Source organism: Arvicanthis niloticus, chromosome 21, assembly GCF_011762505.2.
Source record: "Arvicanthis niloticus isolate mArvNil1 chromosome 21, mArvNil1.pat.X, whole genome shotgun sequence".
NCBI classification, from domain to species: domain Eukaryota; kingdom Metazoa; phylum Chordata; class Mammalia; order Rodentia; family Muridae; genus Arvicanthis; species Arvicanthis niloticus.
In genome coordinates, this window is record NC_047678.1 from 32,182,756 (window position 1) to 32,209,358 (window position 26,603).

The window sequence follows — 26,603 nt, forward strand, 5'->3', positions numbered from 1 at the left end:
GGGAGATAATATATGCTTGAACACTTTCTTTTTTCCTTTTGCATTTTTCATGTGTTGTGTATGTATGTAGGCATATCTAGAAATGTATTGGTACACATGTGTGGGTGTGTAGATAGGTATTACATGCATGCATGTAGAAGACCAAGGCTGAAGTTGGGAGATTCCCTTGGTCTTTCTTATTCATTGAGGCAGCCATCCCTCATGTTTTCTTCCTGTCACTTATCCTTTTGTTTCTATGGTGTTGCCTGTTACGGACATCTCATGTAACTAGAAAGATATAGCATGTGTTTATTTTGTTTAATTTTGTATGGTTTATTTTACTTAATCTTTTCAAGATTTATCCAAATATAGTGTCTGTGTTTCCTTTTCATGGTTAGCCTGTCTTATTCCTTATGTATGGTGATATCAAAAACTACTTACCTAGTTTCCTGGATGATATTTAAGTGAATTCCAGTTGTTCAGCACAGTACTTTTATACCCTTTTTTGGGCTCCTCCATCAGTGTAAAATTTTGGCCATTACTAGTTCTCGACTAACAGAAAACTACAGTGGCAAAAGATTTTCTTAGGAACAGCCATTATGTTGCAATTATGTTCATTATTATCATATATTGGAAACTTGTAATAATTAAATAATTAGATAATACATTTTTTCTTTACTATTTAATAATAGTTGTGATAACACATGCAATTTTTCGGTGTTCTGCCTTAATCTACCTGGTGTTAGGCAATTCCAGATGGCTTCTAAGGGAACTAGAGAGACCCAAGGAGATAGGTATTCAGTCTAACTTGAGATGCCATCACTTAGAGGAGGTTAGTTACTTCTCAGGTGGTGGAATCCATTAATAACATTTCCATAGTTTCAGCTGGCCCACTGGGTTCTTGTAAGGATTTCATGGAGTGATTTTTATGAGGGTGACTATTGTATCTCAGGCTTTAGTCAGCATTACTTTAGAGCATAGGTAAGAAATGGGACCTGATGGAAAAAAAGCTTTTTGCAAAGCCTGTTCTCTGGCGCTGACAATTTTCTTTTGCCCGTCCTATTTCAGCTGTGTAAACCTGTAGGAAAAGGATGACAGAGGCCTTGGTTGTCTCCAGTTAACAATTCCTCATGCTCTTACTGTGGAAATGTTGTTGCTTCTCGTGCTGTGGGGACCAATGGGAGGAAACAGTGATTCTTGATTTCTTATCATATTTTTTTAACCACATTTATATGGACATTCTAGTACTTGTGGTTGTGGTGACATGTCTGCCTTGGGTTCTTTAGGCAGTGATCTTTCTGTTTTCATCAGAAATTGCAGTTGAGGGCCCATAAACCCTCTTGGTTCAGCAACACATTTCTGCTTTTATCTACTACACCCAAAGTGATAATGTGGACATTGTTAACTGAGTGGGAACTGGATAGAAGCTTGAAATAAAGTGTGCTATCACAGTAGCCCAGCTAGCTCAGTTGCTACAGCATGGGACTTTTAATCCTAGGGTCCTGGGTTCATGCCCCATGGTGGGTACCATCTGTTGCCTGTAATTTTAATAAACCATGCTAGTTCTGGCTAGGCTCTGGGACTAGCAGCCATCTGCCTGCTAGCAAAGGCTTTCCCCACAAATTTTGGGAGTGCCTTCCTGGCTGTGCTCTAAGAACAGCTGCCAATGACCCTCGCAGTTTCACTCAGCTCCCACGCTAGCTCTCCCAATCTTTGCTTGCTGCTTGCCCAGTACCACAATGGCGCCTTACTTAGCTCTCTTTAGCACTGTGGAAGAAAAACACTAGAGACTTTTGTATTTTAAAACTGACCAGATAACTCAAAGGCTAGGTGAAAAATATCCTGCCCCATTCTCCTTGGCCTCTGCAGTTGCCTGCAGAGGCTACAAACTATCAGTGCCCCAAGAAACCTACAGCGTTCTCTCCACTCCACTGTCTGGTCCTGCTCCAATCCTCTCAGTCCCCCTCTTCCGGTCCTGCCTGGAAATCCTGCCTTATCTTTTGCCTAGTGATTGGCTTCTGTCGTCTTTATTTAGCCAATCAACAATTAGGGAAACTCCCCCTACATCAGTGGTATATACTAGCTCCCCTGTGAAAAAGAAAACCAAATAACCAAAACCTCAGTCATGCTGTGCAGTATCTGACAGGTGCTTTCTGTTTCATCCAGGAATCCTCAATCTTGCATCTGGAGTGGTGGACTTACTTCAGTTCTATTTCCCGGAATCCTTTGATCGCCTTCCAAGAGATTCTGGACTTTTTGATGGTCCCAAGCCAACTCTCTTGGACTCTTGTAGTGTAAGCGACTTGGCAATTTTGTTGCGAGGGAACAAAAGAAAAACTCAGCCCATCGAATTTGGCGCCCACCAGGTAAGCTTCTTGGGATTATGTGTTCTGAAATAAGTCAATCTGAAGTCTCAATCATGAAGAAGAAGAAGGTGAGTTACTATGCTCTTAATACAGAATGAGTATGTGTTTGAGAGAGGCCATTAACTATCTTCCCAATTCTAGATGACCAAGTCAATCCTGGCCGGTTCTCTTTAGAGTCATTACTTGTTTCCCAGGGACACACAAAACTTCCCTTTATTTGTCTTTGTAGAATCTGATATTACTTGGGTTTATTTTATTTTAGGTGATTCTTGTTGCCAATGAAAAGGCTAAGGAGAAAATTCCAGAAGAGCTGGGGTTAGCGCTTGTGCTAACTGTTTATGAGGCCAAAGGATTGGAATTTGATGATGTCCTCCTTTACAACTTTTTTACTGATTCTGAGGTACGTCACACTGGATTCTTTCTACACAGTCCAGGCCTGTGCCTGGACTTCTGCTCTGTGGAAGACAGTTTGGAGCTAAGGTTAAGAGTTTGTTACAGGTGCCTGTGTCTGTTGTGGAGCATCTTGCACTTAGGGTGGGGTTTGGGAGTCGATGGGATGGGACTTGAGACTAGCTCTGAGTTGTTATGGGCTGGCTACTGGTCCATGTACACATCCCTGGCTCTCTTATATTCATGTTTTCTGAATGACCAGTACTCAAGGCCAGATTTTATTAGCTGCTGTTATAATTGGCTCCCAGGGGTGTCTAAGTTGGAACAAGTTCTAAGGAGAGCCATACACGAGGGCCAGGTTAGCAATGTCCACCCTATAAGGGCAGAACTGGGCAAAGTCAGGTGAAAGACAACTCCAGGAAGACAATGAGGCTTGTTCCGGCCTGCTGGATCAGGTAATGTGGGTGACAAGAACAGTCACCCTGTCCCCAGCTCCCTTTGGCATGCTTCACTACCACAGCTTCACACATGTAGACCACAGTAATCAGAGTCCCTGGATTCATCCCCAGTGACTTCTGTGCTAGCCATTGCCTTAGCGTGGTTCCTGAGTCCTTGCCATGCTTTTCTTCTTCTTCTTCTTCTTTTTAAATTTCTAAATCACTGTTGAGCGACCTACTAAATCAAGACCATTGCCCCGTGGCTTCTAGCCACTGGTTTCTTTTCACTGGTTTCTTGTCTTTGGTGGGGACTCAGGCTGACTGCCATGGGTTTTCTTTGTGCTACAGCTTGCTGTGTTTTGGTCCCTGTTGCAGATTTTCTGTTACAAGTTTGGAGAGGCTATTTTATACCTAAATTGGAGCACCTTTTAGCTTTGATACCTTAAAATTTACCCCTGATACGACTCTTGAAATAGAATCCTTCCTTATGTTTTTAAATCATTCTTAAATGCCATATTTGATTTAATAGTATTTATGTCTGATACTACCAAGGCTGCCTTACCATTTATAAGGAACTTTTTGAATGTAGTGTTTCATCTCACCAATGCTCTGAGGCCCTAAAGAATTTTATTACCTTTGTTTTGTAGATAAAGCCAGAGGTTACTGGGTTAATTAAGTAAGTTGTCCATAGTTAAAATATTCATAGCAGAATCTGAAGTAATGCTTTGGGCATTAAGTATTTTTCCTTTGTCCTCCCTCCCTCCCCCCACATGTGAATTGGCTTCCAGAACTTCCCACAATGAATAGATATATCATTGCCATTTCTTGTGTACGGCCCCTTCTGGTAGGTTTGTTAATAAAAGCCGATGCATGCTCATTAACCCTGCTGCCATTTTCATCTCTGAGGTCTAACTTTTTTTTCCTAATAACACATCCACTGGTCATGGTTGGACTGAGGCTCTCCTGAAAGAGAAAGGGGTAAGACTTTGTTGTTCCTGTCCTTTATTAAGTGCCATTTGTATGCACATGCCAGTGATAAAGTCAAAGGTCAAAGATTTAAGGATTTATGTGGGGGAGCTTTGCTTTTGAAAGAAAAATCAGTTACTCTTTTCACCTAATCCTGGGACTGGCACAGGCTTCTCCCTGTCCTCCCATTGATGACTCAGACTTTGTGCAATTCAGAAAGATACAAAAGCAACAAACACCTAAACAGAATCTTTTGATAGTATTTGCTTTATTCTGTGTACATAAGGAGACCTCTGATAAATATTTTTATATGGTGTTCACTGGTGTAATGCAATTGTGTGTTCCCTGGTGCAAAGTATGCCCCCAATTCATCCTTTACAATCTCCAGACCAGAAAAAATGCTACAAGAAAAGGAAAGGAAATGCATAAGGGGGGAAAAAGAGAGGGAAGGCAGAGCAAACTTCCCCACCCTCTGTGGTCTGGAATTTAGTTTCTTTGGAGGTGGCTGGATGAAAGTTTCTGAACAGTAATCAATGCTTGACATGAGGGATGGTGGAGATTGTCTGTCTTTGTTCCTGTTCCTGTCCCAGGCAGCACTGCCTTGGAATATCTGGCATTTGGGCTTGGGTGGACATCTGGACTTGGGTGTGCATGGGCATGGGTGGACACTGTGTTCTTCTTTTTAGATTAATTTTGCCTGTTGATTCACATAATTACCAGATTGTCGTCAGAGTTGGGAAGCCAACCAAAGAGTGGCCATATCAGACCCTGATAGGATGTTTCTTCATCTTAGTGGAGAAGTTACTTTCTCAGACAACCCTAAACCATCCTTGGGGATTTAGAAGGTTGATTGCTATTTACACCCTGTCCTGAGGGCATTCTTTCTTTCACACTCATATAGGAGAGGGATGGGGGGGGGGCAGGAACCTTGAAACCCACAAACTTTGTGGGAGACTTGCTGTGGAATCCAGGCCTTTTACTTGGAAGAAGCACCTTCTTTCATGGCCCCAAGTGCTGCAGGTCTGTTATCCTTGCTACAAACACACAGCTTCTTCTTGTGTTCATCTTGAAATAATAATAAAAAATGTTTATTTCCTGGAAATAGGTAGCCACAAACCATCTGAGCAGGTTTGCTTCCCTCCCAGCAGTTTAAAAATGCATCTAGCTTCTTTGGCCCATTTGTCAGCCTCCCCTTTTTGCCCCTTTGCCTACCAAGAGAGTCTTCTTGAATGTCAGCATTTTTACCTGCTTTCCTTGAACAGCTTGCTAAAAAGCTTCACAAGAGGAAGTTATGAGTATGTCCTAAAGAGTTTTTTTTTTAAATCTTTCAACTATTCAAATGATTTTACCTATAGTTGACATCACTTTTTAGAGTATGATACTGAGCCCCATAATTGACTTTTATAGTAACACAACCAGCCATGTTTAGTAGACAGTGCTTTAGCCATTTCACTTTGTTTAATTATGTAGTTAGAATAATTTAAAGCAAACATCTGTCAGCTCTAACCACTTCATGGTTTGGGAATCCTTGAGCACTACGAAGATGTCAACAAACAGTATGGACAGAGGGAACCATACTCTTTTTTATAATGTGGTTAAGAAATGCCACATAGGGACAACATTTAAGACACAGGCAGCAGACAAAGGTTACATCACTTTATAAAAAGGAAAGGCTGGAGAATGAAGTGGCTACACTTAGAAGATACAGTGATGTGTAAAATCTGAGACTCCTGGGAGTTTCACATTTTAAATACCACATGTAACCTGGGTAGTTCCTCCTTGGTAGGGTCAGAAACCAGTCTGAAGCCTGGTTACCAATTCCAGCCCCTGGCTGTTTTCCATATCTTGGTATTAAGAATAGATTTTACATTTTTGAATGGTTAAAAAAAACTCAAGAATAATACCTCTTGGCACATGGAAATGATATGAAACTCAATTTAGTTTTGACCAATAGCTTTACTGGAATATAGCCTGTCCATTCATTCACCTGTTATCTGTGGTTGCTTTGTACTATGGCAGATTGACCAGTGAGAGACATGTAACACGCACATCTTACCCTTTGCAGTGGTTCTCAACCTTCCTCATGCTGGGACCCTTTACTACAATTCTTCATCTTGTGGTGACCCCCAACCATGAAATTATTGTTACTTTATAACTATGTTTTTGCTACTGTTGTGAATCTTAATGTAAATATCTATGTTTTTTTGATGGTCTTAGGTGCCCCCCCAAAGGGGTTGTGACTCACAGTTTGAGAGCCACTGCTTAGAGGAAAAATTGCCATCCTGTAGTCACACAACCACCTTAGCTTTGGGGGTTTGGGTAAAGAAAAGAAGGAATTAAAAGCAAGTACTATACCCTCAACATTGATTATCTCCTTTTCTTTACCAAAAAAATTGAGTTGTTCTATTATCCACTATTAAGAACATTGTGTTCAAGGTCAGATAGTTAATAAATAGAAAATTTAGTTATTAATATGTTTTGTCTTTGTCTACCTTATGTTAGCATACAATATCTGATTTTTTTCTCCATTCTTAGTTGACTAGTTTAGATAATTCTGCTGCCTGTGTCTTAAATGTTGTCCCTATGTGGCATTTCTTAACCACATTATGAAAAGGAGTATGGTTCCCTCTGTTCATACGGTTTGTTGACATTCTTTGAATTGCCATAACACCCTGGGTCCCTTAGCATTTTTGCCCATATTGGGTACCTATGTCTGGCTTCTAAACCATCTTATCTAAGTGTTGGTGTATTTTCATGGTAGCTTCTTTGACCTGTGGCTATGCAGCTTCATCTCCTCCCACCTAAACTGAAGACTTGGGATGAATCCCTCTATCCAGCTGTGTTGAAGGCTCCACACCTCTGGGTGGGGCTCAGCTCTCCAAGAAGTTTGGGAGGCACTTCAAAAGCAAATTCTGTTGTAGTCAACTTGTTGTTGTTGTTCAGGCTTACAAGGAATGGAAGATCATCTCCTCATTCATACCATCATCTGACTCCAGAGAGGAAAACTGGCCATTGGTTGACGTTCCCTTGGAGAAATCAAGTTCCTCTCAGGCACGGTCCCTTATGGTGAACCCAGAAATGTACAAGGTGAATATGTGCGATTTGTCCACACAGCGATTTAGTATGGAGAGAGCAAATAAGGCTGGGAGGGAAGCTGAGATGGAAAACAGCTTTCCTTGCAGCTGGCTGTCCTTCCATTACATCAGCAATGGGAGCGGGGAAGGAAAGGTGGTGCTGCTGCTTTCTCCCTTTCTGCAGACCATTGCGCCGTGTAGGCGGAAGTGCCTTCCAGTCATTTAGTTGCTCTGGAAGTAAACTTTATTTAGGAAATTTGATGAAATCACAGAATGCGTGTGAGCTAGTTTAGTAGTAATGACAGTTGCTATACAATGTATGAGCGTAAGCAAGTCACAGTGAGGTCCTGCTCAAAGGTTTACAGTAATTCTTTAAAACTTAATTTTCTAAAAAATGTTTATTTTATTATTTATTTATGTGTGTTTGGGCTCCTGTGGAGGCTGGAAGAGGATGTTGGATCTGCTGGAGCTGGAGTTATAGTCATCCAGGAGCTACGTGCTGGGGACGTACATGACTGGAGATGGGGTTCAGTCTTCTACAGGAGCAGCTAGTGCTCTTGACTGCAGAGTCAGATCTCCAGCCTCTAAAACTTCCTTTTTGTGGGCCAGTGAGATGGCTCAGTGGGCAAAATGTTTGCCAGGCAAACCTGGCTACCTGAATTCTGGAGAATTTAAGGAGAAGGAGAGAACCTACTCAACAAAGTTGTCTTGTGACTTATACATGTGTGCCAACATGTGTACATATACATGTAAATAATAAATTAAGTTAAAAATTAGCTTAGTTTTTGTGTTTTTCCCAAACCAGAGTAAACCTCTTAAAGCATATTCATACAGTCAGTTGGGCTCAAGGTTCATCATCTGTGTCCTCACCTTTCTTGTTAGCTCCTCAATGGAGAGCTGAAGCAACTATACACTGCCATCACTCGCGCTCGGGTCAACCTCTGGATCTTTGATGAAAACCTAGAGAAACGGGCTCCTGCTTTCAAATATTTCATTAGGAGAGATTTTGTCCAAGTTGTAAAGACAGATGAAAATAAAGGTAAGATCTCAATTAAAATATTCTTGCTGTCAGAGGAAAGATGTCTCTCTACTTTTGTCTCTACTGTTCTGATGGTGGTGTAGAAAGGGCACAGGTTTTGGTGTTTTGGGTTTTATAGTGCTGAAGATTGAACCTGGGCCCTAAGCAAGTGCCCTACCACCGACTTGTGCTTCCAGCCTGGGCTGTAGAGTTTCATTTGTTTAATAGTGTCCCCTCCATGCTTTCCTTAGAAAAACCATTTTAGCTTAGTTATGTAAAGGCATCTAGGAAAGAGTGTTGGTGATGCATTTGTGAAGAGTTTGCTACTTAGGGAAAGTCTGTTATTTGTCTCTTAAAAGTGAGTGTTTGGATGAGGGTTGCAGGTACTAGACTATAGTAGTATAATACAAGTTATCATAAGCTTTTGAGTAGCTTGACTAAGATTGCCTATCAAAATGTAGATCACATAGCTCTAGTTGTAATGACAAGAAAATGAAAGTAGCCTAAGTGTCCAGTATGGGAAAGGCCAAAATACCATGTAATCATTAAGAAGATAAGATAGATTTCTAATATAGAAGGGTCTAATTTTTAAAGAACTTTATATTAATGCAAATATAAAAACTATATCTGTCTATCAGCATACAGTAGAATAGAACATTTGCATGTACATATGTATGTGTGTATGCATATGAAATCTGTTTGAGTGCCTATAACTGTTAAACCAAACTCATTTCCCACACCAGTACATTAAGGATAAGGTTTGAGAGTATCTTAGTTACTGTTCTATGAAGAGACACTATGACCAAGGGAACTTCTATAAAAGAAAGCATTTAATTGGGGGCTTGCTTATAGTTTTAAAGGATCAGTCAGTGATCATCGTGATGGGACGCAAACAGGCATAGTGTAGTATAGTAGCTGAGAGTTTTACAATCTGATCCACAAGGAGAAGGCAACAGGCAGACAGGGACACTGGGCCTAGCATGGACTTTTGAAAACCTCAAAGCCCATTTCCACACCTCTTCCAACAAGGTCACACCTAACCCACCCCCACCCCTGAAAACTGGGGATCAAGCATTCAAGCATGTGAGCTAATAGGGGCCATTCTCATTCAAACCACCACGGTGAGAGTCCAGACACTGCATTGTTTGGTTCCTGAATATCAGAGCACAAGGGCCAAGAATTCAGTTAGCAAGAGAGTTATTTGTATCTGTTCAACTCCCGGTTGTGAGTAACAGTGAGCCCAATGGAGAGAGGGTCTGGAGAAGAAATGCATAAATACACATTTGCATGGCTGCTACTCTGATGCTGACGTTACATTGATCACTTTTGTATAGATCTTGTGGATGTGAATTTGTTGAGTAGATGTAGACATAATTTCCTTCTCTTTTAGATCCTTTGCAGAGGGATTTACAAAATTATCATATATTATCATTATCATAATTTATAAAGACTATCTAATAAAACAATGAAGTTCTCTGAGTAAGATAACCTTGAAGAAAAAAAAATCTTCCCTCTATGGAGAAGAAATCTGTCTTTCTTAAGAGCTAGTTAATGAGTTGGTTCCTCTAGACTATGGGTTAATTTCTCTAAGGGTTGGGAAGAAGCAGGGCTTATCTACTGTAGAGAGGCTTGCTGAATGCCTGGCTATTTCTGGTTACTGCTGATAGCTCAATTGGGGACTGAGATCCAACATTCTTTTCCCAGAAACCAACTATTGTTAAGAAAAATGGTGCAAAAAGTTGAAGGTTTAAAATTGTAAAAACCCATCTTCTCAAGGACCCTGCTATCTGAGCATGTCCTTTTTAAGCCCAACTTTCTCTTCATGGGCTTTTCCTTCCTCACTAAAAGGAAAAGGAGTGGGTTGGCATAGTATATAGTTGCCAGTTTATTCTATAACTCATTTTAATCCTCAGATATGGTCTAGTACCACTGGAAGAGATGATTAAGATAGGTAGTTTATTACAATGTTAAATATTCAAGAATGACAGTTTCTTTTGAATAGCAGCTCTTGTATAGCACAAGAGGCAAAGTCAGTCTTAATCACAAGCTATAGTTGTACACAGTAGACTCTTCCAGAACATCTGTCTCTCTCACTGAGTGAGAGCTGAGTGTGGTGATGAGACATTTTGGCTTCTTCATTGTGGTCGTCTTGTCCTCGTCAGATGTGGTATGGAGTTTTGCTGTGGGGATAAACTCCTTCCCAGAACAGAGAGTCAACATTTGTGGCTTCAGAGTCCTTGCTGCATTGTGTTCCTGAAGGCTAGTGTAAGGAAGCAGGGATGGAACAGGCTGTGTAGCTCTGCCTGGGTTTGCCTCTTCTGAACACGGTTGCCTGGTTTCCTTAGTTGGTACCTTTTAGTCTAGGCATCTCAGGTCCCTTTGTTTTTGATCTGGCTTGCTGTCATTGTCGTGGCATTCACTGTATCTCTGATTCTTCATGTGCTGCTCATCGATGCTCATTGCTGGTGACATTCTGAGGGCCATGGATGGAGAGGGCTGGTGCAGTTACAGGAAGGTCTGTATGGAACAGAAAGGACAAACGGTAGATCGTTACAGTAGTGTGTGCCCACCAACAGGAATGTGATAGATTGTCTGCAGCTATGAGGACAGTATTGGCAGCTAAAGCACAAAAATAGGTTTTGTTCAGCTTGGGATTTCTAAGCTTCACATTGGTATAAACAGCTGATATACTTCAGTCGAAACTGTATTTTGAATCTTTGTCTTTCCTTCAGCTAGCAGTAAGTGAGTACAATATTTTCTAACAAGGCTGGTCAGTGGCGGTGACCCATAGCTGCCAGGCATCCATGCACACACAACAGTGAAGGCCCAGTACGCCACAGTGTGCTAGTTTGCTAAACCAAGCACTATTAAATTTACGATATTTCCAGTTTACTATAGGGTTTATTGAGATGTAACTCCAACAGAATCCAAATAGCATATGTATTGTAAGATCCTGTCACCTTGAATCTGGGAGCTTGCTGAGAACTGGTTGGCCTTGGATTTTCAAGGAGGAATTAATAATCACTGTCTTCTACTTCATAGCAACAGACAAGGAAAACAGACCAGAATTTAAAGCGCAAATTATGTCCTTTTCTCACTCCCATCTCCTCCTGAAACCTACAGCAGCCCATCTTAGTGCTAAAACACAAGTTGATGAAGTCTAGACTGTCAGCATGAGTGCCACAAGGAGTGTGCTGAGAGAGTTTATTCTGAGGCCACTCTTGGGCTTCAGATGAGCAACACCTTCTTACTGTGTCCTCACATGGTCTTTGTTCTGCATGGTGCAGTTGTGTGAGTGTGAGTGCATGTGTGTGTGCGTGCATGTGTGTGTATCCTTATTTCTTCCAAGGATACCAGTGAGATTGGATTAAGAATCATTCTCAAGGCTTCATCGACTAGCCCTTGTCTCCAAATAAAGCCCTGTTTTGAAGCAGTAGAGATAAAGAATTCAATGAATATGAGAGGAGACAGTTTAGGTCAAACAGGTATAAGTCAATGACTACTTCCTGGAGAAACAAACTGGCTTTTCCCTTTCTTTGTAGACTTTGATGACAGCATGTTTGTTAAGACCTCAAGTCCTGATGAGTGGATCATACAAGGAGACTATTATGCCAAGCACCAGTGCTGGAAGGTAAGGAGCTGGGCCAGACACTAAGGGTGAGGGATGTCTGCCACTGCTGGCCTTGGCAGAGCTCATGGGAAGGTTTCCCACTATCACATTTGTGACTAGGACACAGTGAGGATGGCAGTGATTCTGTCACTTCTGAGTTTGTCCTGACAGGAGGAGAGCTCCCTGCACCCTTCCCTGCCCAGTAAGTGCAGGCATGGGCAGTTCTTCATTTCAGCCAATTGCTGGCACATACTGATAGATAGGTAGAGTGTCGTGGCCTGTCTCCTGCCAAAGATTCCTCCGATTTTTATTTCCTTGATTGATTTTTGCAGTTCAACAAAACCATCAACGGCCCAATCTTATTTTATTTCTTCCCCTTTGTCTGTCTGTGCAGCTCACTAGAGAGTTCCCCTTTGTATCTGCAAGTGGCTGCTTCAGCAGCATCCCACGCAGGATTGAAGGCAGGCACTTGCTTCTTTAGGATCTCTCTTTAGATCCAAAGTCCCCAGTGGACTTCCTCATATTTCTCCGGGTCAGTACTAGGTCACATGCCCCCATCTCTGCAAAGTCATCTGGGAGTACAGTCCTGCCTGACAGCTTCAGCCCTTTATGTAAAGTAGATTTTTCCATCTGGGAAGAAAGGAAGGAGGATTCTGTGGGTAGCACCACCACCACCACCACCACAAACAGCCCTAAAAGATGATACTTTCTGGAACTGCCTGCCTGGGCACCTGGGTGACTGGGTACTCATGTCTGTAGCTGAAAGCAGCTGGGCTGGGGTTGACAGATGGCTTTCTTGACTTCTGCACACCATGTATGGTGTCCAGCTTCTCAAGTGTCACAGAAAGATGCCCATGGTTTTGCTTCTGTGACTAACAGACACTGTGAGACAGTGGTTTCTTTCTCTGTGCCACTCATTCTGTTGCCTAGAAACCCTCATTATTGGTTTCTATAAAGTTAGGCTTTAGTGAAGGAACTAGGCAGTGGTGAAGACCCTGGAACTGCAGTTCAGAACTGACTAAAGCCATGGCATGAGGTGCCTGTGGTCTCACATATCTGGGAGACAGAGCTCTACAAGTTTCCTTAGCCTTGATTCCTAGAAGAGTTTTGTCTGTGGTGATGACAGAGGAAACGGTTTACATGCCCAGAAAAGAACACATATCTGGGTTTCTCAGCCACTTGTTGCTGCATAACAAATACCTCCTACCCGAACTGGGGCTCATCACAGGTAATTTTTGCTGCTCCCAGGTCTAAGGGCTGGCAGTTTGAACCAGCTGAATAGCTTCTGGGCTCACCTGGAGAATTCGTATGTCTACACTCAAGCTTCCATTCAGTTGTGTTGTTCTGTTTCTGGTGCTTGGCTGGTTTCTGGCTCTGATAATGGGGGTGGGGGTGGAGGCAGCCACTGGATTCTTGGAAAACTTGTCCCTGATCCTTGAGCAGGTCACTTTGGCTTAGTTCATATGATACCAGTATTCAAAGATGTATGTCAGTCCCTGGAGGCCTGGTCTTAGAATTAGCCCTGTACCCCTTCTGCTGAATTCTCATTGGACACAATAAACTGATAAGTCACAGCCTACACTGAAGGACAAGAAGACAGGCAGACTCATGACTGCAGTAGAAGCAGCAAAGATAGAGTCTAAGGAGTGTGGCAGAGGTCAGAGGTGTGAGGGCACTGTGGCATGAGGTGAAGAACAGAACCACACTGTTAGAGATTTGCTATGTATGGAAAGTCATTTTCAAAACATGTAATATTTAGCCTTAGAAATTGATAGATAGAAATTGATAGAAGTACTGAGCATTTGCCTGCTGTAAAACCAAAATATTTTTTGTCAGGGTGGAGGAGGCAGCAGGGGGGGAACAGCAAGGCAAGATGGCAGCAGCAGCTGTGGGCACGAGCTATAATGTGAAGTCTCACCGTTCGTTTCTTTCAGAACATCATTGATGTTACCCATATGTGTTGTCCATGGGATTCCAATTATTTATCCCTTTAAAAATACCTTTTGAATGTTTGAATCTAAAATTTTTTTAGGGGAGCCGGCACAGATGAGAATGTTATAAAAAGCCTTCTCCTCGCCTGACTTTATTTTGACCCCGCTAAAGGACTTCAGGACTCAGGTGGCTTATTGAGTTTTTGGCTGCATGTCAATGAATGTGTCAGAACCACCGTGCAAGATCATTCACCCAATAAATACTTGTTGAGCTATGGGCCAGACAGTCTGTTTAGATCCTAGGAAATGATGGTGAGCAGCAGTGGACTCTAGACAAGTGCACAACTCAGTTCTGCAGGTGTCATAGAAGGGAAACAGCTGTCCCCAGAGCCACCTGTTCTGGACACAGGGGGTCAGGGAAGCCTTCTTCAAGAAATGGGGTCTTGAGACTTGAAGAATAAATGAAGCGAACTAGGCAGAGAGAGGAAGTGGGAGCATTTCAGCTAGAGCAGTGCATGCGAAAGCCCTAGCTGGGAAGGAGGGTGGCACAGGTCCCAGACCCACAGGCCTGGAATGACAGGAGCAAAGGGCGTGAGTGGGAGAGGTCATTCTATCTGAGTCACCAGAAAGCATCACTAAATGCCTCCTGAATCAACACTGCTACCTAATGCCAGGTGCAGTGTGAGCCTACTGCTTCTCTAGCTCGTGCTTTGAGACAGTACAAGCACTCCTGTTTCAGAAGAGCAGCTTTCTGCTGGCCAGGATTTGAATTATGCTTGGAGACCCTTTGGCACTCTTTTGCACATCTCACAGTCAGAGGTTTGTAAACACAGATCTGCATGCTCCAAGGATCTGGATATGCTCTGATGCCATGGCTACTGTATTTCTACAACACCACGTCTACACTGCTGTCTACTAGCACACAGGTGCCACTGTAGTTAGCAACTGTGTCAAAGCCTAGAAAAGCCACCGGGGGACTTTGGACCCATTGCTCTATGGCTCTGACTGAGGTTGCTACTACATACAATGAGGAGGGCTCACCCCCTGCACGTGGCTATTGGAAAATTAAGCAAGAACGGTGTCATGGTGGCCTATAGATATATGCTGTATTCACGTTTCCATGGCTACTGGCTATCTGCTAATGAAACCTTTGGACTGTGTTAGCTAGTCCCACAGCTGGGCTCTGTCTTCGGAGATGCCTCTTTTTAAATTACCTGCACCTTCCTGCTCTTCACTGTGAGATTGGGCTGGGCCAGACACAGAACTCTATTCATAAGAACACAATGCATGCACTAATTCTTGTTCTATTAACTGCATTACCTTGCTGGGAATCAAACCTTTGACCTCTTCTAGGTTGCAGCTAAGTGTTACCAGAAAGGAGATGCATTTGAGAAAGAGAAGTTGGCCCTGGCCCACTACACTGCCCTGAATATGAAATCCAAGAAATTCAGCCCCAAGTAGGTGTCTCAGGATCGGTTTAGATGCTCTCTGATAAGAGCAGCAGGTTGAGTATTCCAGGCACATTTCATGACAATGCTGGTTTCTTTTCCTCCAGGGAGAAGGAGCTGCAGTATTTGGAACTGGCTAAGACTTACTTGGAGTGCAATGAGCCAAAGCTCTCTCTTAAGTGTTTGAGCTACGCTAAGGAGTTCCAGCTGTCTGCCCAGTTGTGTGAGAGGCTGGGAAAGGTATGGTCCTACCCAAGGCACCCTTGAAGGATGGGGCTTCATCTGGGCAAATGGGGGTGGTACTCAGCCTCTGTTTGTGGCAGGAAGAGACTAATTCTTGAAGGAAGGGAGACTGGCCCTGTGATCTGTGGTTGTTCTTTCTCCACTTGCTCATGAAAGAGAGAGAGAGAGAGAGAGAGAGAGAGAGAGAGAGAGAGAGAGAGAGAGAGAGACTGTGTTCACCCACATCTGTTACTATTCAAGGCTTGAAGTCAGCCACAGGGAGGCCAAGTTGCAGACCCAAACCAGATGGATGTTAGAATAGTTTTGCTTCTCTTTCCATATGTTCATAGTCTGGAGTCAGCTTGAGTAAGTAGCCTGGTGTTTACATGGAGGTTTTGTGTGTGTGTGTGTGTGTGTTCTTAATAATTATCTAGATCATCACTATCTAGATCATCCAGCAGCCATGTGCAGCTACTTGATATAAAATTAATTAAGAGGAAATAAAGTTAAAAGTTTGACCCCCAGTGTCACTAGCCATGTGTGAATGCTCATCATTACAGAATGGAGTCATTGCCCATAGCTCTGTCGGGCAGAGATTCTAGTATGAACATAGCTTCTCAGAGGTAGGCAAGCTGGCAGTGGACAGCAAGTGACTGCTTGTTTGTGGCAGGATTAAAACAGGAGAAAAAATAAGCAGAGATTGTTCACAGCTTCGTCGCATTTCTGTGACTCCAAGTCTCAAGTATGACTCCAAGTCATGTTCTCTGCAGTTCCTTTGTTTCCTTTTTCATTGGTTGTGTGTGTGTGTGTGTGTGTGTGTGTCTGTCTGTCTGTCTGTCTGTCTGTGTGTACCTGTGTATGTGTGCCCAGAGTTGATGTCAGGAATTATCATCCATCCTTTTTTCACCTTTACTCTTGAGGCAAGGTCAATGAATCAAACCCAGAGTTTACTGATATGGCCAGTCTTGCCAGCTAGCTTGCTTTGGGGTATTCCTTGTCTTTACTTTCAAACCACTTCTCCCATCAGACATTTAATTGGGTTCTGGTGATCAGAACTCTGGTCTTCAGGCTTGTAGAAGTGCTTTAACTACTGAGCCACCTCCCCAAGCCAGCTATTCTCTGTCAGTATATCAGTTGTGGTGGAATAAGAATTTAAAACAGTCTGGGGATTGGAAAAACTGTGGTAGAAAGCATGGAGCTGTGAACTGTTGAATTTCCTACCCATATTTCTTACCCTCCATTTGGAACTCAGGTTTCTGTGTCTGTGTGTCTAGGATTTCTAGTATACCCTGGGTATTGAAGTCAGAGTAAGGGGATGGGGAATGAGATCTACTGAGAAGTTGAAGGTATGGGTCCTATAGGGGTCAGTGTCTGAGAAGGGGATCGGGCCCTCCCAATGCTGCAGACCTGGCTCCATGTTTGTTATGGGATATGACTTGCAAAAGATGGGGCTAGAATTGAGATAGAATAGGCATTGATTGGGAATAGGCATCCTACATTCTAGGAATTGAGATCATTTCCAGGCTTTCTAATTTCTTTAGTCTGCCCTGGGATTTTCAGTGCTACCATCTTGAACCCTTATAAGAGGCTACAAAATACAGGCTTGCCTATTATTTCCCCCCTTTGCCTCCCAGTCCCTGCCATGGGAAAAGAGCCTGTTATACCCTTGTCTCTTAACCTTGCTTCGGCCTCACATCCTCACTCTGCTAAACATTAGACAGTGGTGTCTTTCATACACATGTGTTCTAAGTTTGTCTAAGGGCCACCTTGTTCTGTACTTTCGCTCTCCCACAATTTTTCTTGTGTTAAGCTTTGTCTGAGTCTCCACCACAGTAACATTTCAGAGTGAATGTTCTGTGTATCACTACCCTAGTTCTCCAGTGATCAAAGTCCAGACTTTCCACTAATGCCTGGATGCCACATACAACACAGTTGTAGCATGACTCAGTCTTGCTGGTGCCATTTGTGATGTGTTGCTGTGAATGGCCTGCTACTGTGGGGTCTTCAGATACTATTACCTCATTTTACTATTTATGACCACCTTGCTGTCCAGAATGGCCATGCTACTTTGTGTGTAAAGATTCTGTGTTCCCTGTGTCCTTGGCCGTGCTTAACAGATTCTAACTTTTTTCAAGTTCATAGATGTAGCTCACTAGGGATTTAATTTGTATTCTTCTGATGGTTACTGAAGTGGAGTAGTTTTGTGTCATCTGTTCACATTCCCTTATTGTAAATGGCAGTTATAGCCTGTGTTTTAAAAAAATTATGTATTTTAAAAAGTATTTACTTGTAGCTACAGGAATTCTTTTTATGTTCTAGACTTGCAATTCTTATATAGTAACTTCTAGTCAGATGTGGCTACTTAAGATTAGTTAAAATTAAATAAAATTCTAGCCTAATGTCATATTCCTGCCTGAAGCCTACTTCCTTGTCCTTGGCCAATGTCAGATTCTTGCCAAGCAGCCCCAAAAGCCTCTCCTCCCTTTTTATTTCATAAACAAGACTGAGCCTGTCTTAGGTTGTCCTGCCATGAATGCCTTCCTTACCTGTCATGGAATATGCATTATCAAAAGCAATGCATTTCTGTCTTAGGTTGGTAAGGCTCTGTACAGAATCTTACCCATCCTTGGCTTCCCAGCCTGGATTCTAAATCTTAGGCTAGAACAAAGAAGTAATTTCAGGCAGGAATCTAAATCTTAGGCTAGAACAAGGAAGTAGGCTTCAGACATGAAAATTACTTTTGTCTAGGACAGGGAAGTTGGCTCAGATATTTTGGTCATCCTGATAAGCTCTTAGAAATAGTGATCACTGGAGTATTCACAGAATTTTGGTTATTGCCTTGCTTGTTCTTTGACTATTTGTGTTTATTGTCTTGCTTGTTCCTTGACTATTTGCATCTATTGTATTGCTAGTTCCTCAACCTAGAACTGACCTTAATACTTGCATGTAATTTAAATGATATAAAAGCAAAAATGGAGGAGGGATAAGATAGGGGGCTAATGGGGGGGAATGGGGAAAGGGGATAACATCTGAAATGTAAATAAATAAAATATAGAATAAAAATAAATAAAATTTAAAATCCAGTTTTTAGGTTACAGTACCCCATATATCGAGGTTTTTTTTCAGACTTAGTTAGTGGCCAGCAGAGTGGATCCCACACTAGTGAGACAGGTCTGCTCTCATAGTTATTGGACAGTGCTGTTCTCAGTGCTACAGTTCTTGTCTCCTTGCCTCCTCCCATTTTTTCTCCATTTCCAATGCTAGAACTCGAACCCAGGGCATCACACAAATCTTAAGCAAGTGGTCTATCATTGAGCTATATTCTAAGCCCTTAAAAATGTTTTCCTTCTTAGCTTTATTTCACGAGACCTTTGAAGTCATAAAATTCATTAGTTCTTTTCCTAAGATTTGTATCTTTAGGTTTTATTGGAAACATTTCTACTTACACAGATATTCCCATACATTTTTCTTCAATGGTTTTCATATCTAAACCTTTAAGCTTTTTTATTTTTGTTTTTTATGTTTATGGGTGTTTTGGCTACATGTATGTATGTTTACTGCATGTGTGCATTGCCTGAGAAGGAGAGAAGAGGATATTGGATCCCCTGGGACTGGAGGTAAAGATGGTTGTGGTGCTGGGAATTGAACTTGCAAAACAAACAAGGGCTGTTAACTGCTGAGCCATCTCTCTGAGCCTTTATCCACATCTAAAGTCCACCTGGACTCCATCTTTGTATAAGAGATGACATTGGGATTTAGCTCGTTCCCTTTATTTTAAAAGGAATTTGTTTTTATAGTATCTATGCTATAGTGGCTTTAACTGGATTCTAAGAAATAGACATATAGTCATGTTTGTTATTTATGTATTACTGTTTTTAAGATTAAAAAATTAGAACAGTTTAAATAAGAGTACCATTTTACTGTTCTAGATAAGAGATGCTGCTTATTTCTATAAGCGGAGCCAGTGCTTCCAGGATGCTTTCAGATGCTTTGAGCAGATTCAGGAGTTTGATCTCGCACTCAGAATGTACTGCCAAGAGGAGCTCTTTGAGGAAGCTGCTATTGCAGTGGAAAAGTAGGTGGTTTGATTCTTCTGCATCTGTCTGCCTTCTTCTCCCTCTGCACAGGGGATGGCTTGCCTTGGTGGTTATTCTGCCGATTCTGAAGTGGCTCGACCATGTCACTCTCCCTCAGCTGAGAGGATGCTTCAGTGCAGTGTCAGAGCTCCTTGAGAGTGGCTCTATCTCTCAGCCTCTTGTTCAGCTGTGACCCATCATCACAAGCGATGGCTGTAGATGAAGGGTGTGTCCCAGTGTGTTTATAATAGGATATACTGACTCTAGTCAGTGGGGTGTGAGGACCCCTGTGAGCTTTATGCATGTAACATGATTCTATCACATACACTACACACCTAGCAAAAGGGAAGAATTACAGGCTAGATAAAAACAAAGATTGCTGCAGCCACTAGTATGTCCCTTTTCAGAATCACAGTCATGTTTACCAAAGCTTAGTACCCAAAGTAATTGTTATGATTTGGTTTTGTAGTATGCATAAATCTTGCTTGGACAATAAAGCATTTCCAGAAATGTCTGAGTGGCATACAGGTTTAGATCTCTTCTTCAGTATCTGCTCATGGGGACCTTATTTAAGGAGCTTTGTATTGGTTTTGGGGGACTTTCCTACTTTGGTGACAACAAGTTGATATGTGTATCCTCTGTTTATAGATATGAAGAAATGTTAAAGAACAAGACCTTTCCCATTCCCAAGCTCTCCTATTCTGCCAGTCAGTTTTACTTGGAAGCTGCTGCCAAGTACCTGAGTGCAAATAAGAGCAAGGAAATGATGGCTGTTCTTTCCAAGCTTGATGTAGAAGACCAGCTGGTGTTCTTGAAGTCTCGGAAATGTCTAGCAGAAGCAGCAGAATTACTCAACAGGGAGGGCCGGAGGGAAGAGGCTGCACTATTGATGAAGCAACATGGCTGCCTCCTGGAGGCTGCCAGGCTCACAGCCAACAAGGATTTCCAGGCCTCATGCCTACTGGGGGTTGCCCGCCTCAATGTGGCCAGAGATTCTGACATAGAACATACAAAGGCTATTTTGAGAGAAGCACTTGATCTCTGCTATCAAACCAGCCAGCTGGCTGGCATTGCAGAGGCCCAGTTCCTGCTAGGGATTATCCTGAGAGACTTCCAGAAGCTTAGAGATGCCTTCATCAAGTTTGACATGCTCAACCACTCAGCTGGAATGGTAGAAGCTCTCTATGAAGCAGCCAGCCAGTGTGAGTCTGAGCATCAGAAGGTTCTGGCCCTGGCTCCAGGGGGCTTGGAAGTCCTTCTCAATCTGGTCAGGGCCCTTAAAAATGTGACCAACAATGCTGAAAAAGAAATGGTCAAATCTTGCTTTGAGTTCTTTGGAATTTCTCAGGTGGATGCCAAATATTGCCAGATATCCCAGAATGACCCTGGACCCATATTAAGAATAATTTTAGACCTGGATTTGACCTTGAGTGAGAAGAAAACAAAGGATCATTTCTTAATAGTGACTGATCAAGTGAAATTAGCCCTGAACAAGCACCTTTTGGGCAGACTATGTCAGATCACACAGACCCTGCTCGGGAAGAACTACCCAGGAATTTGCATGAGATTTATTGTAGGTTTGAAATGTGAAGATGAGCAGTGTGAAGATTTCCACAGGCCCCTCAGGCGCTGTGAAGCCAAGTGCATGGTTCAGTCAAAAATGCACCTAGTTGCAATCAACGGGTTGCTTCTGGAAGCCAAGAAAGTGTTTCCTAATGTCTTAGCTGAAGAACTTGAAGAAATAGATTATATTTTGTCTCCAGATACATATGGCCTTTGCAAATCCTTCCTAAACCTCCTCTTCCCTAGGCATTTCCATCAGAGAGTGTTGTCAGAAAACCCCATGGCCTGTAAAGAAATCCTCAAGCCAAATTACAAGTCCTTTCGCTCTTTCCGGTATGCCTTGAAAGAGTACATCCATGATCTATTTCAAAAAGAAAGTGCACACAGCCGCAGGGAATCCACAGACCTGTGGCTGAGTGCCATGCAGGCTTTCCTTCTGTCCTCCAGCTACCCAGAGGAGTTTGAGAAGCTGCTTCACCAGGAGGAGGACAGTTACAACCGGGAGCTGAAAGTGCTGGAGTCTGACAGAGAGGACAGAGGCAGGGGTCGAGGCAGCAGAATGAAAGGTATAGAAGGGAAATTTGGCATGTTGGTGCCCAACAGGGAAGATGAGAATGTGGAGAAATCCTATCTGTGCTTCATCCGGCTTCTGGAGAGTTCCATGGACCAGCTCTATGTACGTAGGAATCCTGAAGACTACAAGAGGCTCTTCTTCCGCTTCATGAATGTCCTCATCAAGAGGTGCAAAGCGCCTCTGGTTCCCAGCATTATCAATACAGTGGTGCTGCTGGAGCTGCAGTTTGTCCATAGTGGGGTGGTACTGGCCCGCCTCTGGAAGAATGCTGTCCTGTGCCTCCCCAAGAGCTACATTGCACTCTTGCACTTCTGGGAGTTTCTGTCAAGCAAGAAGGACAGGGAATCTGGGGATGTGTTCTCCATCATCCAAGAGTATAAGCCAAAGGATGTGACCAGAGCCATCCGGGACTTCCGGTTCCACCTGTCCTACCTCGTCAAGGTGCTGTGTGGCTACGAGAATATGAACTTCAATGTTCTGCTTGACTCCTTCAGTGAAATAGACTATGTGATATCGGGGGAGGCAGAGCGGACACTGGTATTGTGTTTGGTGATGCTGGTGAATGCTGAGGAGGTCCTGCATCCCTTCTGTAAGCCACTTCTGTTCCGCCACTTTCGGGAGATCCAGACAAGGCTACAGCTGATGAGCATGGACTGGCCAGACCAGGTGCCCAAGAGGCTACTGAAGGTGGTGCAGCGGGTGCTGATGGCAACCAGTGTGAAGTCTGTGGCTGAGGCACTACAGGACCTGCTCTTTGAACGGGATGAAGAGTACCTGGTAGATTGCCACTGGCGGTGGGACAGTGTACATACCAAAGGCACTGTGGTCCGTGGCCTCTGTCATGAGGAGGTCAGACTGAACCGCCTGCTCTGTACAGGCCCTATGGACCAGTTTGCTGACTCAGACTGGGATTTTGGTGAAGATGAGACTCATGAATTAGACGAGTTGGCCCTGGAAGACCGAGATAATTTTCTGGCTGCCATCCTGTCCCAGAAGCAGCGAAAGGCCTTGATTCAGCGCAAGTTGCGCAGAGCCTGCCTAGTGGTGTCTCTGTGCATCAGCTGGAGGAGGTGGATCCAGACAGAGCACAGCAGGGAGGAGGATAGGGAGCTCAGGCCTGGGAACTTCAAAAGGGCCGATGTAGACAGGACCCAGTGTGACCTGTGTGGAGTGAAGTTTACCCGCAGCCCCGAAAGCTATTTTATTCCTGGCAAAGCCTTTGAGGGAGCAGCCGCAGAGGCTGTGCTCATTTCCAGGGCTGAACTGGAAGGGAGGGAATGCCGAGAGAGAATCAGTGAATCTTATGATCAGCACATTCGCCTGGAAGGCCACCGGAGGCAGCAAGCAGCCTACCAGAAATACCTGGATTTTTTCCATGAAAAGGTAGACCCAATCATCGAAGAAGGCAAAGTGGTGGTGCAGGACATTGAGCAGAGTGTCTGGATCCGTAGTCACCTGGGCTCCAAGGAGCAGAGCCACATGCTGCACAGGAAGGTGCAGGAGCACATCAGGAGGGTTTCAGATCTGGTGGAGGAACTCTACAGGCGGAAGGCCTGGGCTGAAGGTGAGAGGCAGAGGGGACTGGTCCAGGCACTTAGGCTGCCTGAGCCTAAGACGCTCAGTTACAGCTGACTCAGGGAGGGTGGGATGTTAGTATTAGCAGAAAGATAAGAAAAGATTGTTCTCAGATTCCAGTAAAATCTCATTGTTGAGCCCATCGCCAGTTAAATATTATGATTATTGTAAGCGATGATGGTTTCTTTGGGTGCCACAGATGAGAAACTGGTTTGTTAGCTAATGCTTTCGAGAAGACACAGGCAGAATGTTTAAAGTTGTGAGAAGACTCTTTGAGGTGCCTTCTTCTTACTATTCACTCAGTGATCCTTGAGTGCTGACAAGACGGTGAACCCTAGGGTAGGAACTGAGAGTATATAGGTCTCTTCTTAGACTGGGCCCCAACTCACGCTTAGTGGGAACCTTTAATAGTGAGTGCTCTTTCTCATCTGCTCTTACAACCAAGTTTCCCCCTCGCTTCTGTATTGGCTGTTTTGTGCCAGCATTGTAAACTAAACATAAAATTAACAAAATTACATTGAAAAAAATTTTGTAATTCAGACACTTTCCCCAAGTTCAGGCTTGATGATCTTTTGAATACAAGTTTCCTAGAAAGGGTTGCTTTTGGCAATTGGCAGACCCACAGCTGTGGCACTGGGCTGTCATTTAAAGTACCCTGTGCTTGTGGTGGCAGAAGGCAGCTTTGGGATGTGGGGATCTTGCCCTAGTACTTGATGCTCTAATGCCTGAAGCCATCTCTTTGCTTAGAGCTTTGTTGTTTCGTTTCTGTAGCAGAGGAGGTGATGACTCGGCAGGTCAAAATTCTGACCCTGTCAGTCAGGAATGCACAAGAGTGGCTGAAGAAGACAGAGGTCCGCTTGAAAGATGAAGGTAAGGCCTGATAACCTAGGACAGGTGATACTTTGGCTCCTGTGAGTCTTAGTACTACTGGCTTCCAGGGGAGTGTCAGGTGGGTTTGCCAGTGATGTCAGGAGTATCTGCCAGACTGTTAGTGATAGAGTTTCTCCGTCAGGTGAAAGGCATTATTCCGGGCTTGTGGTAGTTGCTTATGGATTATCATAGATGTTCAGTCACTGTGCAGACTCAGCACAGCAACTCCCAAGGATAGTACACAACAGAGAGTTTCAGTCTCTACCACCCTGGCAGAGAGCTTTATTCCTTTAACATGAAACAATGATTCCAGAGAAATGAGGTCTAGCAGGATGTTAAACTCTGGTAGAACAGGAATCTGCCATTTTCACTTGGGTTTTGCTGTTTTGCTTCCTAACTAGGTACTGTTCAGGACGAAGAGTATGAAAATGAAGTGGAAGACTTTGGTGAGCTCTGCCCTAGAAGGCGTGCCCGGAAATGTGGAAAACAGAGGAAGTACTAACGTGTTTTCACACATCTGTTGCCTCCCAAACCTTCAGGTCGTTCCATCCTGTCTTAAAGTTCTGAATGCTGGCACAAGAGAAATGTAATGTGAATTAGTGTTAAAGAGGGATGGCCACCTTTGCTGTCCATTGTTGCTACTGCCCAGTTAGTGGTGGCATAGGGTCAGAGTGCTCCTCGTGCAGGGACCTCTAGTTTTCCAAGTTGAGGTCTAACAGCAACACTGCTGCCCCAGACACCACACATGTCCAGTTATGGGGGAGATAGTTGGAAGGAGTGCTGGGACTTCTCTGCCCCAAGATTAGGTTCCCTGGCTCATCACCACTGTAGCAGAGGACTAAGCATTTAAGACTGACACAGCTCAGCTTGGAATGCCCCTGCTCCGGGCTGGGAAATCCCTCTGTGGATCCCACATCTCTTGGTACACTTCTGTAAAATGGCAAGCAGAACCAAGGCTCTTTGTGCCCAGAGTACATTTGGGCCTTGCTATCCCTGAGTCCAGAGTCCAGGCTACCTTTTGGTTGTCTGAGTGGCTACTGTGGTCTATTTTCCTTTTGTCTCTGGCGACTTTTCTTCCCTCTTTCTTTTCTTTTCTTTCTTTCTTTTTTTTTTTTTTTTTTTTTTTTTTTTTTTTTATCATTCTTAGCTACCTGTGCAAGTAAGTCAGGGTTAGACTACCTCAGAATGTAGTCAAGCACCCATCTTGAATGGACATCTTTCCATTCAAGGAACATTTGAAGGTGTTTCCTGCCCACTCCAATGTGATCTTGCCTTTGCCTTGGCTATTGTGTAGATGATATGCTTACCTTGCATATATGCCTTGCACATCTGTGTTTTGTGGTTTCCCCTGGCATATTCCACACCTGTGCTCAGGTTGACAGCTTGAGTTTTTGCTCATTGGGCTCTTCAGTTGGGGAACAATGGACAGAGAAACCTTTAATGACAGCTCTGTGGATCACTGCCATGTGGCCTATAGGCCCTGCCAGAGGGGCTGCATGAGGCCTGCATTCCCCTCTGCCCACTGCCAGCCACTGTCAGCCTGGCCTCATTTGGGAAGCCTCTCTGCCTCTCTGATGGACACTGCCTGCTCTTTCCCCACTCAGCCCAGGTTTACGCCGGTCCTTGGAGCCTTTGTCTCACTACAGAACCAGCTTTTCTTCCATGTTGCTGCTGCTTTTGCTGCTCACCATTACCTGCCATTGTCTTTCTAAAGATGCATTTCCACAAAAAGTTTTGTAATTTTTATTAAGTTATGTTTCTCATTTTTATTTCAGATTTTTTATAAACCTGCCAGAAAATATAATCAAATATTGCTGTATTATCTTGTTTTTTTATAAAGTTATAGCATCTCTCTTACCTGTCGTTGTCTTTTTATTTAAAATTTCCATTGAGAGCAAGCATGGGATGGTGCTGTTGGCTCTTCCTGGGCTGCTCGATGGTGCTGTCTTCTTGTGCCTGCTAAGATTAAGAAAGTCAAGGTCAGAGAAACAGAGCTGAGTGCAGGCACTCATGCTTAGGAGTGTTGCTTAGGACCAGCCTTTTCAGTCTGGCTGCTTCCGTCCAGTAGGTTAGGGCTGCATGGACTCTGTCAATGCTGTGTACCAGGGCTTCTCCTAGCAATGAACATGGCTGTAGGAGGTGGGAGACCTAGAATCAGATTCCTTTCCTGTCCATAGTGAGCATAATCTGAGATAAGCTAGATCTGCTCAACATGGTGTTCAGGTGCCCCACCTTCCTCAGCCTCAGGGCCTGATAGAGACCTAGTGCCACTAGAAAGCAGTGGTGATAGTGCGACATCGTGCATGGGGTGGCAGCAGCATTTGTGTTCTGCATTTGGGGTTCAGTTTCCTCTTTGGGAAATTGACAAAAGACCCCTTCCTGCTTGACTGAGTTGGACTGTATGTAATGACGTTTGGATACCTTCAAGTCTTGGTGCTGTGATGTCCGTGTCCACTTACATGAGGCAGAAGAACATCTGAGCTGGAGAATGCCAAGTGTTCCAT

At 43.6% G+C, this 26,603-nt stretch overlaps 1 protein-coding gene across 2 annotated transcripts in view; it reads left to right on the plus strand.

Moving 5' to 3' along the window:
- The window catches only part of Trank1 (tetratricopeptide repeat and ankyrin repeat containing 1), an 81,615-nt gene extending 55,659 nt beyond the window's left edge, over positions 1-25,956 (plus strand). For both annotated transcript variants that reach the window (XM_034484390.2, XM_076917839.1), the window contains exons 12-22: positions 2,146-2,345; positions 2,608-2,745; positions 7,082-7,225; positions 8,095-8,251; positions 11,773-11,861; positions 15,125-15,228; positions 15,327-15,459; positions 19,371-19,516; positions 20,166-23,218; positions 24,001-24,099; positions 24,501-25,956. In XM_034484390.2, coding sequence (XP_034340281.1) covers positions 2,146-2,345; positions 2,608-2,745; positions 7,082-7,225; positions 8,095-8,251; positions 11,773-11,861; positions 15,125-15,228; positions 15,327-15,459; positions 19,371-19,516; positions 20,166-23,218; positions 24,001-24,099; positions 24,501-24,601 — 4,364 coding nt within the window. In that variant the 3' untranslated portion in view covers positions 24,602-25,956. The remainder of the gene's footprint in view (positions 1-2,145; positions 2,346-2,607; positions 2,746-7,081; positions 7,226-8,094; positions 8,252-11,772; positions 11,862-15,124; positions 15,229-15,326; positions 15,460-19,370; positions 19,517-20,165; positions 23,219-24,000; positions 24,100-24,500) is intronic.
- The last annotated feature ends 647 nt before the right edge of the window (positions 25,957-26,603 follow it).